Source organism: Scatophagus argus, chromosome 18 (genome assembly GCF_020382885.2).
Source record: "Scatophagus argus isolate fScaArg1 chromosome 18, fScaArg1.pri, whole genome shotgun sequence".
Taxonomy (NCBI): Eukaryota; Metazoa; Chordata; class Actinopteri; family Scatophagidae; genus Scatophagus; species Scatophagus argus.
Window position 1 is genome coordinate 9656526 of NC_058510.1, and position 19983 is coordinate 9676508.

General features: G+C 40.6%; 2 protein-coding genes across 4 annotated transcripts in view; both read right to left on the reverse strand.

Annotated features, from left to right (window-relative positions):
• Positions 1-300: 300 nt before the first annotated feature.
• On the reverse strand, positions 301-4705 carry cdv3 (carnitine deficiency-associated gene expressed in ventricle 3). 2 transcript variants are annotated; one of them, XM_046371449.1, is made up of 5 exons: positions 4258-4705; positions 3418-3491; positions 2766-2902; positions 2138-2300; positions 301-2058 (listed from the first exon to the last, which is right to left on the reverse strand). In XM_046371449.1, exons 1-5 carry the CDS (start codon positions 4441-4443, stop codon positions 1932-1934), a joined length of 687 nt encoding a protein of 228 aa, XP_046227405.1. In that variant the 5' UTR covers positions 4444-4705; the 3' UTR covers positions 301-1931. The 2 variants fall into 2 exon arrangements, with proteins under 2 accessions (XP_046227405.1, XP_046227404.1); XM_046371448.1 differs by having other exon boundaries at positions 3418-3494; positions 4258-4703.
• Positions 4706-5968: 1263 nt separating this feature from the next.
• tmem108 (transmembrane protein 108) overlaps positions 5969-19983 on the reverse strand; it is a 42219-nt gene continuing 28204 nt past the window's right edge. For both annotated transcript variants that reach the window (XM_046371010.1, XM_046371011.1), the window contains exons 3-5: positions 11610-12908; positions 10028-10179; positions 5969-8236 (exon numbers count right to left, since the gene is read on the reverse strand). In XM_046371010.1, coding sequence (XP_046226966.1) covers positions 8120-8236; positions 10028-10179; positions 11610-12908 — 1568 coding nt within the window. In that variant the 3' untranslated portion in view covers positions 5969-8119. The remainder of the gene's footprint in view (positions 8237-10027; positions 10180-11609; positions 12909-19983) is intronic.

Sequence of the window (19983 nt, forward strand, 5' to 3'; positions counted from 1 at the left end):
TCTCCTGCAAATAAACTTCAAACTCTCCTACTGTGAGAGACAAGTTTGTTCTCTTTTTTTATTAATATGCTCTGTCAAATGAAAAGTCAAATCAAAGTCCAGGAACTTTTAATAATTTATCCTTAAGATGTCAAAATCAACACCTTATCTGACAAAATGAGACCATAAGAATTGAGTAAATGAATATGGGATGGACAGCTTGATAACAGAAGTCTGAAGTTTACATATAGACAGTACCATTTCTGGAAAAAAGACACAGTAGAAATCTACATTTTCACCGATTAAAGATTCAGACAAGACTTCATTCACAAGGATCACTTTATTTTTTGTGTTAGGCTCTTCTCTTTTTGTCACAAATATTATCTACGTCCACCCACAGTGTCCCAGCAGGGATAAACGCTCCTCAACATCTTGTCTTACGGAAAAGACAAAAACATAGAACATAAATCCAGTTCTTCTTCACTTTTCTTAATATAACTATGCTTGTAGCAAAAACCCATTTGATTTAAATTGGGCGAACCACTGGGTGTGGTGAGTTTGTTTTTACAGATAAGTAGTTGCTGTAACTCTCTGGAAATTGAATGTTGAAAATCTTGAAATGAAAACCAATACAAGTGACCCGTTCTACACAGCCCCAGTGAGGGCTGACACAAGTTTACTTATGAAGAAAAGGCCTTGATTAAAAAGAAAAAAAAAAAAAAAGTCTTAAAACTGGGGTTTTTCCTGATATTGTAACATCTGTGATCATCTGGTATCAAACCACAGTAAACTAGTTGTTAACAAAAGAATGGTTTCAGATTAGAAACAAGCTTTCATTTTATCTTTTGCAGAGAGTAAACTAAAGCAAGGGCAGCAAAATCAAACAGTGGATATGAAAGACGGTTAGTAGTTGTAATCATCAGGCAAACTACATCAGCACTACATTCTTTGAAAAAAAAACAAAACAAAAAAAAACAACAACTTTTGTTTGTATACTTTTTTTTTCATCAGAGTGGTGAGATCCAGAGGCAGGCAGCAGCCTGTGAAACAACAAGCAAAGTTCCCTTCAGATGACAGCAGTTCTATCAGTAAGGCCACTTTATTTAGAAATTCTAAAGGAGGATCACAACCTATTGCTTCTTGTCCATAGATCTTTGCAGAGAGTCATCAACATGAAAGGAAAACAAAACAAAGCTTCAAGTTTCTAAATTAAAGAGGAGAGCCTGATGGCCAGCCCGTACGTGGGGACTGTTGGTGTTTGCCTTGTTCACCACCACAGCGGAGAAAAGAAAAATAAAAGCTCAGTCCACATCTTCACCACCAGCTATACCGCTGAGGTAGTAACCCCACTCCTGAAACCCCAACCGCAAATCCAAAAAAAAAAAAAAAAAAACCACCCCGAAATACCATGAGCGATTGGGTTATATCGATCTTGCAAAAAATAGATATTTTCACAGAAGTTTGTAAAATCATCTTGCCTAAAGTTATCTTCGTTCCTCTGTGGCTTTATCGAAGCAAAGTTGAAGTCCAGAGAAAAGTTGCGTCACACAACTGCTGCTCCGAGTACAATCCACAAGGGACAACTACGTCGTCTTTCGTTGCTGCTGCAGTGTTGTATGTTTGAGTGTATTTTTCTGATTCCTTTTCAATTATCCCCTCTTTTCAACAGCCCCTTCAGATGCAGTCCTTCAGTTTTGCCAACCAAATGTTATGTAAAGTGTGTTACTGATTTTATTCAAAAAGGAGCGTCACTGTATGTGCTGCAGTGGTGTTACTGTGTGTGAGTGCGTACGTGTATGAGGCCGTGTGTATGTGTAGGCAAGTAACCAGTGTGTGGTGGCAGCATGAGCTCTGTCAGGCCTGCAATCAACACAGCTGGAGTTCAGCTTCCTTCGAGGGGCTGGTCTGGGCCGGACCGTGCTGAAGGGGCCAGAGGACGGAGGGCAGTGGCTCTACTTATCCCCCAGGATGGCATACTGGTTGTCAAGCTGCAACTGCTGCATAGAAGCACCACTATTCTCCTCTCTACCACGGTTTCTGTGTTTCACAACCTCAAAGGTCTTCTCCATTTCTCTATCCCTGAAACACAGACATCCATTGCTTCAGTCAACCTCCCAGTCAAAGCGTGTTAAACTATTGTCATTCTTGCTCTACTTACTTGCGTGTCTCCACGTGCTTGGCGGTGGCCAGCAGAGAGGGGAACTGTGCGTCACTGAAAATTTCAGGAGGCCCCTGGCTGGGCCCTCGTTTGCTTGTGGTCAGCCGAGCCCCTGGAGGGCGATATACTCCAGCAGGCTTCGACTCAGGCACCTCTGCTTCCTCTGCGGTTAAAGAAATAACACCAGTTAGAGGAAAAAGTGCATAGTCATTTATTTTATCAAAACATATTATATATATCACAATAACTGGAGGTTTACAACTGCTCCAGGCTGTGTTCTCAGTTGTCTTCTGATAAAGCAAAGGTATTATTTTTTTATTTCCTAGCAAAACGGAAGTTATCACTAAACTGACAAAGATTACTCCAGCGACTAATTTCCAGTGAAAAACATGATGTCTTCATTCAGACACCATTTTTACAGAGGACTGAAAGAGCTCCATCTCAGGGTACAACAACAATCACCTGAAGCTCAATACCAAAACCAATGAGCTTGTGGTGGACTAAAATGCTTCAAATATGGATGTTGCTGCGAAGAAGCTACAACTTTTAAAAAGTGGATGGTTCAAACACATCTTCAAGCCGACAGCACAGAAGATGGACAACACAAAAACATAATGCATTTACTGACCCACAGGTGCAGCAGCAGGAGCTGGAGGAGCACCAGACTTGTTCCAGGGACCAGACACTTTGTCTCCGCTGACCGGAATGATCTCGCCATCCTCACCAACCTCCTCTTTCTCGTACTCCTCCTCCTCTTTCTCGTCACTGCAAACAGCCAGAAGAACGTTGAGCAAAAGTGAACCAAAAAACTATTGAGGACATTTTTTCTTTGTAAAATTAGTTGATTTATTCAGTCATTATAAAAGGGGGAAATATTATATGTACTTTTTAGCAAAATCTACAATAGAAACCTTTATATAGAGAATGGTGAAAAAAAAAAAAGTTTGATTTAAACTGTTTTTTTTTTTTTTTGTAAATGCTGAAAAATAAAAGTATGATCTGTAGTCAGATTAGCTGTATCATTATGACGAGAATTCACCAAACATCCAATGCATGGCAGCTACACAAAGACAATATGTTTGAGTCCAAGAGTGCTTTAAACTCTTGCAAATACTAGCATTAGTATAGTTAGAAGGTGGATAGAAGAGGATTTATCAAGTGTTGGAAGATGGTGAACCAGTCACAGGGGCCATGGTCCTTACTGGCCCCCATTTGATGACATCAAGCTCCTGACAGCTCCTGATGTCCCACTAGAGTCATGACAACCATTTTACTCTCACCTTATCTGCAAAGCTTGGAGCCGAAGCCCGCTGTAGTCCACTTCTTTCTGCTCAAACTCTTTCCATTCCTCATCCTCCTTGGTAGAAAGAAATATTAATTCAAAACACATTACAGTACAGTTACATTCATTATTCCCTTCAAAAGCTTAAAAGTAGTATTTTTTTATTTTTTATTTTTTTTAAGAAAAGACCATCACGGTCTGTTTAGAAAAAAACATATGCACTCTGATAAGATTTCCCCATGAAATGGATATACAGGCCAGAAAAGTTTGGGTCACCCACCCACCAGTGTGACAAACTACTTAAACCTTCTACTAGAAAATGTATCTTTGTCACGCAATGATACCATCGTGTCATTTGAAGCTAAAAGGCAGCCAACCCCTTATAAACTAGTGACAAATGGCGGCTCGGCCTAGTTGGACGACCACGATTCAAAGAGGGGGAATGACAGCTTCCCATGCGAACACAAGGCCACTGTCTGTAGGTTACCTAATGAGTGAGCCTCAAATGTTTAAATCAAAGTAGTACTATGATTTAAACACGGGTAGTCATAAAACGCGTGCCGTGCTAAGTTCTGTATCCCGTCAAAATGTGTCCCAGGGGAAACCATATGTTATACGTTGGCTAGTAACCGGCGTTTCCTCCCGTCATGTCAAACTACAGTTAGCTTACATGCATGGGTTTGCCTCATTAATTGGAGAAACGTTAAATGGCTGTCAGAAAATTGGGGCCAACTACAAGGAGGAAACGGATTGTGTAGGGGGATGCGCATTTTCATACGACACCGGCAACTGTTAAAGACGCTGATGCAAAAAGTTAACAGAGAGCAGGATCAGTTACCTTTTCGATCTGTGCGTCGGGATTCTCGTTTTTCGCAGATTTTTCTTTCTCTCTCTTGGTCTTTTTCATCACAGCTGCCGTGGGCCCGGCAGCAGACTCTTTGCCCTTTCCTTTCTCCTTCTTCTTCTTTTTATCCCGCTTGGCAAAGAAATCGTCCAGACTCTTCTCTGTTGATACATCCGCCATTTTCGATGAGCAACGTTAACTAGTTTAGCTAGCTTAACCGAGCAATGACAAGTGTGAAAATCTGCCGCCAGGGAACCACAACAGCTGTTCAAGCGATCAGAAAAGACAGAGGTGCTCCTCAACTTAACGAATTATCTTCTGCTACACGCTGATAAAAATGTCCACCCTAGAGCCCTGGCTGAATCGTTAGCAACCCTGTCAACCATGCCATGCACGGACTATTTGACAAATCAGTACACTAACCCGGAAACCCTTCTCTCAACCGGAAGTAGTATGAACTTTACGTCAGTTCAGTCTGATATCTTTTTCTAGCCAAATTTAGATAAGAAAAATATGTTTCATTATTTTTTTCATCACACGTAGTATAATTCTTTTTTCTTTTTTTTTTTTACTGCTAACAGCTAGTTATAATATACCAGAATTTAGAAATTATAAAAAATAAGAGTAATGATTGAAAATAACACTCAAAATTATAAGATAATGACTAAAAATATTGACTAAACGGCTAAATCAGTCATATATTCATTTTTTTCAATTCCATTTATTTATATAGCACCAATTCAACAACAAAAGTTATCTCATGACACTTTCCATTTAGAGCAGGTCTACACCAAACTCTTTAATTACATTTTTATACAGAGCCATATCAGCCATGTTGCACCACTAATCCCATAACTCTAAAACATCCTCTTACAAATAATAAATGTTATCTATTAAAATCAAATTAAAGAGTTTGGTTTAGACCTGCTATAATAGGACAGTGTCATAAGACAACTGTTGTTGTGTTTTGGCGCTATATGAATAAATTGAACTGAACTGAACTGAAATGAATTACCCATTGAATCTCATCTGTCCACTGCTGGCTTCTCGTCATGTTGCTGGGAAGGCCGGGTGGGGTTGGGGGGGGGCTGTTTTTATATTATGCTATGTTGTATATAATAATTAGTTTTGTTATGATTACTGTATCTGTCTATTTACCTGTGTACACAGGTATACAGACAGACAGCAGATGTAGCAGAAGCTACATCACTAAATTGTGATAGTTTTCGTAAAGTTGTAGGAAAGCAGTAACTTCATGAATGATTAGAAGATCAAAACAGAGGAAGAGGGGACAAAAAGAAATGAATGGAGAGGAGAACATAAGAAAAGGAAGAAACTTTGAACTCCTGCAACACAGCATGTTAGCATCAATGTAGATATAATTTAAAATATGGGTAAAAAAAAAGACAATGTGATGTTTTTTTTTCCAGCTTTGAACAGGCCTACAGATCTGTTATTAACACTCATACCAAACAAAAGCTTGTAAACACATTACTGAACTGATGTCATATTCCCAGACCTGCAGGTCACTTGACCAAATGCGGCACTGGTGCACAAAGAGAAAATTCTAGCACACTGCATCAATGGATGTGCTGTGGTTGGCGAGATTGTTTACACCGCTTTGTTAAATAGTAAGCCTGAATAGCAACATGTGTAAATGTCCACTGATCAAATTTTGATTTAAAGAGGACAAATGAGACATGTGTTTCAGTGTTTTTTCTTTGTTTTATTGCTCAGCAGTAAAAAGTACAGTGTATACTACAGTACAAAAAATACATAATGTTGAACACTGCTCCACCGTGCCACTGAACATTTTGTAAAATATCCACTTTTGAGCGTGCAAAACGAGAAGCCCAGCTGTGAGCATCCAATGCATGAAATATCAATATGTTTATCCGTGTTATTCAACATCATCACCATTTGAATCTGGTGATTACAGAACAACATCTCACAATGCAGTAAATCTTTAGCTATGACAGAGGCAGGCAGCATTGATTATTGGAGAAAACTGCAGCAATGCAAAGTGAAACGGGTGATAGAAGGACCACAGAATCAATAATTAAACATAATATTCACACACACTTTTTAATTAAATTGCCTCTGTATGTGCTCACAGTAAATATTCAGCATACATTATTTATCTCAGTATTTTTACTGGTCAGCACTTTTGACAGTCTCTAACATATATTATGGGGTTCAGCAACTAATTCACAATCATTCAACAAATTTCAGCAAAACACTTTGCATTGATGGACAAACACAGCATTTGTGGAGGGAGACATTTACAGTAACAAAGCTGGTCTAACTGTTTCCTATGGCATTAAGAATTTTTCTCAAACTGGAATACAACCAGTAGCCACTCCACAATATAGACAAGAGACAGACAGACAGACAGACAGACACATACAGAGGCACAAACAGACACAGACAGAAAAACAGATAAAACAGAGCTGAGAGTGATACAAAGTCTTGTTTGACTTAAAGTAACAGTGATATTTGGTTAAGGAGGGGCAACACATTTGAACTCATCCATCCACATTTGACTGCACACTCCCAGTGTGCTTACATGGACAAACAGGGCATTAACACATGAGCATACTCATATATAAAGGGCCAACATAAGGAATTAAGACATCTATGTGGTCCCTCTTCAGAGAAGCTGGTGACACATGAGGGGGAAAGCCATTTCAAGTCAAAACTGCAGGATATAGAATCAAAATCACTCAAATATTCTGCTCAACACAACCTTTAAAATCTTGGCCCGTATGTATCAAACTGCTAAGTCAGATGTTTTAATCAAGAAGAAGAAAAAAATCCTTCTAATTCTCACATTTCTTAACAATGCCCTTAACTTTATGAGCACTCCAGAGGCATCGGCGGATTTCTGATTTCCTATTATCCAGTCTATATCTGACAAAGGTTTCTCACCATTTTAAAACTGCTACAAACCCACAATAGGCCTAAATGATTTCTTGACAACTCGAGCAGAAACAAGTTGTGAACAAACACTGACATCTTAAGCTTTTAAGCAGCTGATTTACCCATCTAGCTGATATAAAGCAACAGTGTCACTCATTTGGAGTCCTGTTCCTGGTCGCCTGATGCGAATGCAAGTCCAATATTCACTCTCTTTTAGCTCCACTTTTGGTCTCTACCACTTAAACTTTAACTTTTAAAGGACATCTGGTTCTTTAGCCGCGAAATGTCCCACCATTCTCACCAGCTAATCTCTCTAGTGTCTCCCTACCGTTTGGTGCTGAGCAGCTAGTGTACAGTGGATTTTTAGAGCTTTTTCACTAGACATGAGTCTGGACATGCTGTGAGCTGGCTGTCCTAACAACTTTTTAACTCCTAAGTTTGCTCAGTTGATAAATACGGACCCTGATCTCACAAGCAGTAAATCTCTGCCCTCCCGCCCCCATGCCCCAAGATTGTAGGTGCTATATTCAAGTTCAACAGGCTATAAGTATTTTGGGATTGATTTTAAAGGTAAAATAAAATTACAGCTTTAATGTTTTCATAGCACATTTCTCTCTCTAAAGCGGATTCCATGTGGCAGCATCCATCCACAAGCTACTGTAGTGAAACAAAACCACATATATTCTGTATTTTATAAAGACAATAAAAACCCTTTATCACAATTAAGCCTTTTGTAGAAAATGTACATCAGAAAAATATGCAGGTGCATTCTCATAGTAAATAGTGTCTGTTTACATCACTTCTCTCTGGTTGCTCTTTGTGTTGATCATATACAGTATAAAGTCAAAGTCTCTGAATATTTAAGACATATATAAAATAGACAACAACAGCAGGGGGAGTAGAAGAGGACGATCCAACTGTGTCTCTTTTTCTGTCTCTAGATGGCAGAAGCTTTGTCTCTGTTGATGAAGAGGGTCTCCTGGCAGAAAGGGTTAACCAGGACCACGCTGCTGCCGCTGTAGTCTCCATTAGGGGGTAGACAGGTGTCATGCTCCTGCAAATGCGCACACACACAAATTTAGTGCATGGGACTTAAGCATTACACAATAGCTGTGGTTCATGATTCATGCTTTAGGGCTAGCCATTAAGGCACACGCTGCGGTCTACTCTATCTATGTTACTCTACAGGCAATGAGCTGACAGTCTCGTGTGGAAGTGAACAGAATAAAATATGGGTTTGGTGCACCCCAGGGCTTTTAAGGAGATGGTGAACAAAGATATCTGACGAAGCTAAATGAGCAGAGGGAAGATGGGAAGGGAACATGTAAAAGCTTCACGAATGGAGAGACAAAAGGGAGGGATGAGTCAGAAAATACAAGCCAATGGGGGTTGGGGGGGACTTAATGTAGGGTGGTGGTGATGTAGAAATGGCTGTTGATGGTGAGTCAGCAGTAATAAGGCAGTGCTGGAGGGGGGAGGTGTGAAAACAAAATGATTTGTTTTGCAGCAGGAACCAGAGCATTTTAGCAGCACGATCCGATCAAATCAAACTAAACCTTTCATTTGATGGGATAATGATCACGTCTCCCAGAGCACTGTCATTTGCCTAAAGCACCAGGGAAGCTATGAGGCTGCTGCTCTAGAGAGACAGGTAAATCAGGGGAAAACAACACCTGGGTGTCACCAGGGGCATCCCACACATGATCCAACCTCAGCTTCCCTCTCCCGACGCTGCCCCCACAGGTGGAAAATGAATGCAAATTGAGCAGTGGAAGAAGAGTAAAATAAAGAAGACACACAGCGAAATGGTCACTGGGAAGAAAGTGACAAAAACATGCAAACAGAACAAAAAAATCTAAATGATATTTGAAAGAAGAGGAGATATAGAGCAGATTTAATACTAACTTGGACTATTTGACATAGATTATCATTTCCACCAGATGGCGCTGTAATGCACTACAAAAACTCAAAATCAGATTTTTTTGTCACCATATAAGAGACTAAAAATAGTCTGAATAGTGGCAGCATATTCCAGACAATCTCTCTAATAATCTTTTATTCCAGTCTGTTATATATTGGAAATATGTCATCTTCACCTTGGCTGCAGACAGGATTTTAAAAATACTGATGAGTACAAATTTGTAACAGTTATAACTTCTGTAACGACATTATCTGGAATGTAATTTGGGTGGGAAATAGACTGAATCTCTTTAGTGTATTTCTCAGTGGGTTTTTTCCCCCACAAACAGTCAAATATTTAAAATACGTAGCCCAAAAACTGTGTATTATGTGCGTAATCTTGTAAATGTGAATACCTCCTCATGTCACGAAATGCCTCAAATTCCCAGAAATATTACAAAGGACAAAATCTCAGAGTCATAAATGCTTAAGCATACAAAGCTCTTTTATCAGCATCTCATAAGATGTTCAGTTGGTATAAGGTTTGGAAACTTAACGTAAATTAAACCGAATCATCTCCCGACGAAGATTTTAAAAGCAGAAAGCATGAGTTCAACATACCGATAGGATAATACGTCCAGTTACCAGATGTAACAAAAAACACTCCCTACTAACAAGTAGACTTAATAGATGCCCTGCAGGGATATCTTGTTTTGCTTGTTCCCAATAACACCACTGTAAATCGTAGTAATAGAGTGTCATGCTCAAGTGCACTTCAGCAGGCCCTGAGGCTTGCTGACAGGAGAGATTGCGCACAGATCCTCTTGTTGTTCCTGTCCTCATTATGAACATTCTGCTGACTGATAGTGAAACATCAAGCAAATGTCCATCCACTTCTATGTGCAGTGCTGTGCATTAATAGAGTCAGTGTGCCTGTAGTTTGTACCTCACTCTCCAGGGAGTGTATCTCTCTGGGAAGCTCCACAGCGTGCCTGCTGAAGTAGTCCATGGTGATGGCGTTGTTCCAGTAGCTGAGGTTGTTCTCCTGACTTGCCGCCTTCTTCTTTCTCCTCATACAGCACACCGTCAAAAGCACAGCTAGGGCAGGCAGGGACAGGGAAAGGAAAATGAGTGTTATTGCATAGAAAGGAAGAGCTGCTGCCGCTTCAAATGGCCTCAGAAAACACCCACGCTAGCTGCTCACGTGGATACTGTCGTGTTCCACAACAACATGCCACTGATAGAGGAAACTGTGGATGAAATAAAGAAAATACCTCCTCAAAATACTGTTAGAAATGGCTACTGCTGCTGTTACTTGGACTAACTTTGAATTATCGAAAACAACAAAGCTGTCTCTCAGTTGGACATTCTTGGGAATCATGCAAGAGAATTATTTATTATCAAAGTGGAAGAAATTCTTATTTCCCCAACAGAACAAAACTGTAGCAGTACATGATATGAATTTATTTAAGCTGAGCGAATATGATATGATGATTACTTGCCTCACATTGCTGATACCAATGAGATAACGGATTTCACATTTTATATTTTAAAAAGAAGTTCATAACCTGTCATTTATTCACACCTGAGGATAAAAAAGCTAAGATGCAGTAAGCAAAGGTGGATGTTTTAATATTCCATAGCTCTGATGAGACTTATTGTGATAAACTTTTTCTGTCTACTTTGAACCATTGTGATAGCAATCGTGTGTTCTCCCTCTGCCACTGTAAAAAATATCCACACCAGTGACGACATGCTTGGCTGTCTAGTCTACACTCTGTGGCTTTACTCAGGCGTAGCAGTTTGATGCTATGAGCATGGCAACAAAAAAACACCACACTTCATCATCTCCTCCTCCTCTTGGTTCGTTTTCTCTGTGTTTAACCATCTTTAAAAGCTGCATTACCCTGTATGGGAGCGTGTAGATGCTGCACTTATTAAGTCAATGAAAGCAATTTGGCTATGTATAATCAGTTCTATTCATTGGCTATAATTTAATTATTGCCCGAAAGCTAATAATGTAACTTTCCCGTCACCAGGTCAATCATTTATCAGTCGGATATATCTGGGGCATCTCTAAAAATTGTTTTGCCTGAGGTGCAGTTCTTCTGCTCGATTTTGTGATTGCACTCTCTCCAGTTTAATACAGCCATATCAAGCCCTGAAGGATGTCTGCAGGCTATCAAAAGGCCTTCAAAACATAAGTGAGATGGCATAACGCTGAAAGTGTAAACTAGGGAAGTGAGAAAAAAAGCCAATGTATGAAATGAGTAAATTACATAATTCATTACAAAATAACTGCTGTAACCCAGAGTGAAATCTTTTTCTCTCATCCAACTCTCTGCAATAAAGCAAAGAAGCCGATTTCTTAAAGGACAGAACTATCGTTTTAAATAGAAACATGACTTATAACTTAATATTCATAGCATTTGTGGATTTTACAAGGACGTTAGCCAAACTAACACTTAAGTTCATTACATTTACATCCATTAATTGCACCCTTTTCAAGCAGCTCTAACACTACTTACAACATGAGGACACAGGCACGCTGATGGCCAGCACGATCCAGACAATGTCCATCCTGCTCAAGCAGATGGTCATGCGTGATGGTGGGGAGTCCACAGTGGGGCCCGAGCTGTTGCCAGGCGTCCAGGGGTCCTGGGTAGTGGCAGGCACCTGCCTGTTCAGGAAGTTACTGCTGGCTGTGGAAAGGGGCTCAGAGTTGTTGCCCTGGACAGGCGACTCTTTGACTGAGCTGCTGTCAGAGAGCAGCCCTCCATATGCAGTTACATTCCCCAACCAGTGTCCCAGAGGGGCATCGTCTGTGCTGTTATCTTGGACAACCTGACCATGGCCCTCCTCAGCGGTGGTCTCGCTGGGTGCAGTGTAATTGTCGGGGACGATTGTTGTATTCTGTGTCTTGAGGCTGAACTCAGGGGGCACAACTGAAGGGGACGTGATGGAAGTTAGATTCTCTTGTGGGTGTTCGACTGGAGGTACAGACCCGACCTTCGGTTCTACCATCGCTTTAGCTGTGGGAGACTCATTCACTGCATGCACCTCCCTCAGGGTGATGGCATGGCGTGCAGCACCCCGAGCATGCTCCCTGAGTTTCAGGCCTGCAGGGTCAGCCCCCCTTGATGAAGAGGAATGGTCGATCAGGGAGGAGCGCTCAAGATCTGGAACATACTGCCAGCTGGGTTCGGTGGGTTCCTCCACACTCAACTTCTGAGGCTCTATGTGGTGTACAGCGAGTGCATCTACTCTGTCTGTTCCAGAGCTGGACATAAGAGCCAGGGGGTTTGGAGCACCCCTGGCAGTAGGTTGCACATCTATATTTGGGAACACTGTGCTGGGAGAGTTAGAGCTGCTGCTGGCCTGGTTAGTGCTGGCAGTAACTGGGTTATGGTCTTGAGGTACCCTGACCAATTTGTGCATGTGGCCTTGGTTTACAATATCAGAGCTCGACTCTGGGGGCTGATTCACATGACTGTCAGTACTCACAGTGTTTGGGGTGACAGCATTTGTGTCATGGAGAGGAGGGTTGTCATGAGCCAGGCTTAAAGTTTCGGCTGTGTGATGCAAGGCCAAAGGGTGGAGGACGACACTAGGGAGGATGATTTTTGTGGGTTGAGTGCCTCCTTTGGATGACCACTCCCCGCTACTTGAGCCTTCCTGATGCCAGACCAGGGTGGGAGGTTTGGGGGCGTACAGGGGACTGCTGTGGACGACTGCCATGGAGACAGGATCCTGGGATGTCTGGCTGAGGTGCAGCTCCTGTGCTGATGACACCAGTCCGACTGACAGTGCTAGGAACGCTAGAACACCTGCAAAAAGACAGAGAAAGCAGATGATTAGCAGATGATGACACACAATATCCTTTTAGCTTCATGAATTACTGGATTTCATTGCACGTTTGTGTTTTCAACATGTCTGGCTGCTTAAATTTTATTTCTCTCAAGGATTTCGCCTGTGCAAAGCTAAATGAGAGTGCAGCTGAAATTGAGTGCTCAGGTGTTCAGAAAAGACACAAAACCTTGTCTTGCATCCATTACGCTCCTCAGCCTTTAATCTAGTGAACTGCTGTGTTTGTCACTTACGTATATAGATTAACTTGGTGAGCACTTTATTAACTGCATTTATCACTAGACCAATACCACTATGCAACTAGGACTGGGAGGATGTCTCTGTCTTTAGATGCAGTGTTTGTTTTGTTGCAGAAAAGCCCAGTCCTCACTGACATAATCAAATAAGCAATTATCTGATTATAATCTCCAGACAACCTGAACTTTTTGTTTTCTTTTCCTAAATTAGAACAGCGTTAGATACAGTCACATATTTTCAATGGAGCTTGGATAATTTTCAGAACTGTGAAATAAGGTGTGTTCGTTTGGCAATAGCATGACTGAATAAATAATTTTTTGAAATCATGCATTTGCAATGCTACACAAAATGCCCTGTAAAGATATTTTCACAGTGACATTCGTAGCGTCAAAATAGCCCACTTAACATGTCAAAACCATCTCAGAGAGCCTGACAGACTCTTGAGCTCAGTCCCATAGGGAGGCTGAGCAGTGAGAAGTCATTAGCAGGTGCCTGTGGGGAATATTGGTCCTATTATGTTATCCAGAAAGCAAGAAAGTCATAGAGGGCGGAATGTGCAAAGGCCTATTAATTTCCCCATTCCTCCTCCCCTCCATTCTTTATTGACACTGTTAAACACAGTTAATGTGACATATTAGAGGAGTTCCCACCAGACGGCTTCTGTGTGCTCAGCTGAGAACAGAACACGCATTAACACAAAACTAACATAACTGAAATTCTTGCTGGAACAAGGTCTTGTAGCATGTTTTTGCCCACGACAATGAGCTGAAAATGGTGTTTTTATTTTGCTTTAGCCATTATTGCTTTAGTGGCTAAAGGACAGGTTGACAATATGCCACATTTTTCTGATTTTCAATCAATTTCATGAAAAGACCAAACCCAACAAACCATTGTAGCTAAACGCTTTCACTTGAGCTTTTAGCAAAACTTTTTTTTTAAACCGAAGAAACTGTGTATTAACTCAGTTCATTCAGGACAGCATGGGCAGAAGTGACTAAAAAAAGTGCAATGTGTGATCACGGCGCTGAAGGAAGATGTCACCTGGAGCAACAGTGTGGCACACTTAAGTGCATTTAATATATTTAGTCAACAATGCAGGTGTATGGCACAGAGTTATAAGCTCAGGCACTGGATACACAGACCTTTCAGTCAGTTCATTGTTGTTTTGTTGACAGTGAGAAAATGTAGAACATTACCACACTAATCCTTTAATCAGACAGACAAATCAAAAATATTCTAAAGACTCAGAATAGGCCAATTAACAGAATCCATAAATGCACCAACAAAATTTTGTAATACTGATGCTGATAAGTCACAGTCTTACAGACTGTGGACCTGGATGGGTATCTGGCACTGACACCTTTAAATATGTGGATGTGCAGAGGTGGGTATTCATGAGGTCTCTGCATCAGAGAGCTTTGGAGGGAGAGGATTAGGGATTTGATTAAGACCTCATTGTTTTGGCATTAATAAAACCTAACATGAAGGCGTAGAGTCATAGAAAACACACAGAATCTAAAGCCGTCAACATGACTGAGATGTTGAAGCCATCATTTAACTATGGTGCTCCCTCAGTAACTATGGAAACCTAGTTTCCATGTTCAAGAAGGGCAAAGGAGATGGGAGAAGAGTTGATAAAAGAAAGCTGTTGAACAAAATAAATAATAAAAAAAAAATCAGCCCAGGCAACAGTCAATATCAATGATTTCAAATTTCTTCGCCATAAAAAAAGCTTTTCCATCCTCTTTCATCTTGGTTCACTGAGGGTTTTAAAATAAACCACAGTACAACTCCAAAGCAGTGATTATTTAAACTCAGCCTCTGAATCATTAATCATATTCCTCCGTACTCAATCACACAGACTACCAGGAGAGAGGGTCCGGGCTCTGTCTTCCATTAACCAAGACTGTCACGTCTCTAATCCATGGAGCCCATTCCAGACCCATATTTGAGGAGATAACACACATGGCCATCCTTGATTTATGACTTGTCGTCTTTCCTAAGATGATCCTTTAGGCAGGAAAATAGAAGACGGACAAACCCAGCCTAACAAAGCTAAAATATAACATGGCTATTGTTGATCATCGGTAATGTGAATAGTGGTTACATGATGACATGTTTAGAGGAAAAGGTGTTTTGAAATGCTCAAAATACATTAAATTTCACAAGTTATTCTATACTGAACAAAAACACAAGCAGAGAGACTGAATCATAATATCAGAATAATAAATAAAAGCTTTACTGTGACAAAAATCATTGGGTATAATATATCAGGTATTATATAATATATCACTTATATATAATATAAACCACCCATCCATTTTCTATACCGCTTATCCGTCAGGGTCGCGGGGGAGCTGGAGCCTATCCCAGCTGACTACGGGCGAGAGGCGGGGTTCACCCTGAACTGGTCGCCAGTCAATCGCAGGGCCAACACACAAAGACAAACAAATAATATAAACCAGTAAAGATAAAATGGGTTCAGAAAAAGCAGAGAGATAATAGAGGCTGATTAAGAGTATGGATGTTAACAATGCTGTGGTGTGGCTTGAGTCTTGCCTTCAATCAGTACCTGAACCTGGCTGTCACAACCTGGCCACCCGACACTGCTTCTACTGAATAAAACATAGCACCCGGACTCCCTTTATAGACCAATTTAAATCGGAAATGAGCAAACTAAATGCTCTGACACACGCATAAACAGGAATACATTCTTCTGATTTGTCCGGGTTATCGAACATACGCCTCGCCCTGATCTGTAACCAGCATGGAGGTTAATATTCATTTGGGACTTTGCAGTTTAGTCAAACCATATTTTATTAAAGATCACATCTAAAATGTTAAAGGGGGAGAATCTGCTTTTCAAGTAAGTTTGCAGTCAGAAGTCTGCCTGCCTGGATATTTCCTCAAAAAGCGTACCTCAGCTGCAGAGGGTTACAGGCCATTATATGAAGCCGACTTGTTAAAGACAGACTTTATTTCCTCATTTCACCTGCATCTGTATCTGTACTGGGGCTGTCATGTCAAATTTTCACTTCACAATTACTATGGCCAAAAGAATTAATGATACCTCAATCTCTGAAATTCACCTTTGACTTTGGCTTGGAAAAATATTCTCAAGAAAGAAACTTGTAGGCTCAGAGCGCATTTAGCATTTGGACAAAATCTGTTAGGAAGAAATCAACAGCTCCAATTAATTCTGTTTAACTGCTCTATTGAGACTCTGTGATCAATGATTTGCTAATCAGTTTGATCTGTTTTGAGTTGAGTTTCAGCGCATGATTTGGTGACAGTTGATAAAGATGGCAGACAGATGACACACATCACATCATTTTTCAGAAAAAAAACAAGTGACAAACTGTCAAATTGTTTTTGAAGATACTGAGGGGCAGCAGGCACACAGCATACATTAAACATTACTTTTAAAAAAAAAAAGCCTTTATTTGTGTGGAGGGATCTTATGACATTTTAGCATATGCTGCACGTTGATGATTAGTTACACATTTCATTTTTCAGGACACAGAGATAACGACACACAAATACACTTCGAGCAAGTTTTCATATTTGTGCAGCAGACCTTACCTCAGACACGTATGGCTAGCAGCTTGTCTACTAGCAACAATTATTTTTTTCCCAAACAACATGAAGAAGAAATCTGCCTCTTTTCATCTGTGCACAACGCAGTTTCTGTTATACATCTGAATTTCTGTGTGTGTGCAGGGATCACGTGTATGCTTTGTGTGTACTTTACACATGCGCTTCCTCGCACGCTGAGGCAAATGGGTGTAATTCGTCACAATGGTTGGCCGTCTGGCTGATTGAGTGCGAGAGTAAGCAGAGTGAACGCAGACAGAGAGCCCCGCCACGTCTCCATAAAGACATGCGGTGGAGAAGCACGCTCAGCAAGCGAATTAACCAGATGTGGTGAAAATGATTGAAAATGATGATTGAAAAGGCTCTGCAAGTGAGGTGAACTTTATGAACATCCATTATTGAGTACTGAGGAGAACATAAGAAAAATGCATTGAAAAATGGAAGAAAAGCAAGACTGGACAGGTGGAGGGGGGGGGGTGTGCTAAGAAGAGGCCAAAGGTGTATGGGAGTAGAAGAGGGAGAGGTGTGGGTGTTTCATTAGTGATAAGATAACTGCAAAAGCAAAAACCTAGGATTAGACACATTAGACCAAGGACCAGAAAGGATATTCAGTGGAAAAAAAGGTGTGAGGGATTGGAGGATACAGGAGGCAGGTTTTAAAACAACATTTGTCATGCTCAGCAACATTTGTCTACTCAGCATGATTTTTTTTTTTCACCATTGTGTACCTGTTGGCTGTTTTTGCCCTGACATGATATTTTCTCACAAGCACAAAAAAAGAGCCTGTCTATTTTCAGTTGTAATGATGCAAAAGAGAAGGGAGAAGGAAAAAACAAGAATACTCACAAGAAGAAGAAGACAAAAAAAACCCAAAACTGGTATGTTAAGTTTCACTGAATTCACAAGCCTCACACCATTTTGTTACCCTCACTATCTATATCAGCCAGCTTATCATCTGAGAGTAGCACATGCTAATATCATGCAGACAAACAATGCCCTCGTAAAGTTATTGTGAGATTGTGCTCCCATTTATTTGACTAATGGTGTCAACCAGTTTTCCATAAATTAAGCTCAGGATACATGAAGGGTGGGGCAATTTATGCAGAAAACCTGCTGAATTGGGGCTCTTTTGAATGCACAGGAAGGCAGTGACATTCATTGAAGTCCTCCATTGATGCCATCAGGGACATCAATAAATCATGTTGCAAAGCAGGATCCTGTGCACTGATCCAGTGCAGGCTTTGTCCCACCAATCATTCATTATCAGACTCAATGTCAGGGGACAAGGGCCAGAGCAGCTGCTACTGGTTCTAAAGTTACACTGCTGAAATAAAAAACATCAAAACATTTACTGCTGCTGATGAAATTCTGCATTACTTTTTTTTGTCATGATCCCCTCATAAGCTAAGACTCATTCCCAGAAGAACAATATAATCCAGGCACAGGTATCAAGCGTCTTTCAGGCTGATCAATCATACCGGAACACTTAATGTACAGTATGCAGGCTATCAGTGTGTATGCAGTCTGGCTGCATGAGCAATCCTGAGGGGAGGCTACTTGCCGTAGGAGATATTTATCTTTGTTTTTTCCAGGGGTCACCTCACTCTGTGTGCAATGGAGAACGACGTGGCTCGAACAATCTGCCTATGAAACAAGCGTTGAAGCCAGGCTGGTTGTGTCGCATCATCAGTGGACAGCTGGCAGTGGCACTTTTCAAATTGGAGGCTGTACAGAAGGCCAAAAATAGAAGCTGCAAAATCATCCATCAATAAGGTTCCTGATGGTTACTCAGGCTGTACTTCTGAACCGTTACACTTCTTTCTTTATTTGCCATCATGCAGTCTGAGCACAGAGCATTAAGTATTGACCACATGATGAAGATTAAATACTTTGACAACATGTGATGTCCTGTATGATATCTTTGTGTTCCCTTTATACTATTGCTCTGCATGCTCATAAAATATTTATAATATTTACATAGATAAAAAGCCTTTTAGCTAGTTCTGATACATGTACAGTTAAGGTGGTAGTCATATACACTGTCGCTGTTAAGCAAACTAAGCAGTAAAGAAATTAATAATATTTAACACTTGTTTGTGGGTGTTTTAGGAGGAAATGCCCATGGTCAAACCGTGTGATAAAAAAAACCAAAAAAACAACAGTACATTAAACCAGAGTCACAAAGTCAGAGTGAATTAGAATTATTATTATTTACAATTCAGTTTCTGCCCCCCCAAGATAACAAAAATCTTATATAAACATGTTTTTTTGAATTGTATAAGTTACATACTATTATGAAAGTCTAAAGATTTGAACGAATTCTTCCCACAAACAGAAAGAAAATTCTGGAAGAAAAACAATGAATCACTTGAATTTTATTTTTCGCTGTGCAAAAGTAGCAATTCAATTATTAAATGTCACTCCCGATGTGACCTCAATCTCCTTTTTACCTTCAGTTTGATTCATAAAATCATAAGGTCTTAATGCCTGAGATGTTAATGTGCAAGAATGAAAGGAAACTACTGCATGTCCACCTCATTATCTAATGGGATAAACATGCCTAACCGCTAGTTTGGAAGCCCCGGGGCATTGAACCATAACCACTAATTAAGGATGTCCTCCTCACCAACCAGCCAGGCTTCCACTGGTCACATTTAGCCTCTTTTATGTTAATCATAACCACTCACACTCACAGTAGTGGACAAACCTCCATGGGATTCCCCCAAATCCCCTGGGGCAAATGGAGAAGGCTTTATCTACATTGCTCAACAGAATACCAATGAGCCTTTCCCACATCGCACCAGCACACACACACACACACCGCGGCTCTGCTATCTAATACAAAATAAATTCACATCTCACTTTTGAGGATAAAAGCTATGAGACCCAAATCAAAGCAATCATAAGCCTTAAATGGAGAGTTTTTGTCGAAGGTAGTCCGACCCTTTAATTTTAAGCTTTGACGTGCCGTCAAGGCGATACACAGAAACTGATCAGATCCATCAGCTTCAGACAGACAGACAAAACCCTTTATCAGCAGTACCGAAGAGCCGTCTGTCTAACTGCTGGTAAGACTGGATTATCACGCCTGAACAGAGCTCCATCAGCCCTGACTTACTTCAATACACCCACTGCACTTCTAGAGCTCTTACCACCACAACCATACTGCTACAGTACTGTTAGCATCCCTATTATATTATCACT

What these genes read in the sequence shown, in the direction of transcription:
- cdv3 (XM_046371448.1), bottom strand. Translation starts at nt 4,443, where the DNA reads ATGGCGGATGTATCAACAGAGAAGAGTCTGGACGATTTCTTTGCCAAG. An exon ending in CCGACGCACAGATCGAAAAG is followed by an intron (nt 3,495 to 4,257) that starts GTAACTGATCCT and finishes CTTTCTACCAAG; the next exon opens with GAGGATGAGGAATGGAAAGA. An exon ending in AAGCACGTGGAGACACGCAA is followed by an intron (nt 2,059 to 2,137) that starts GTAAGTAGAGCA and finishes TCTGTGTTTCAG; the next exon opens with GGATAGAGAAATGGAGAAGA.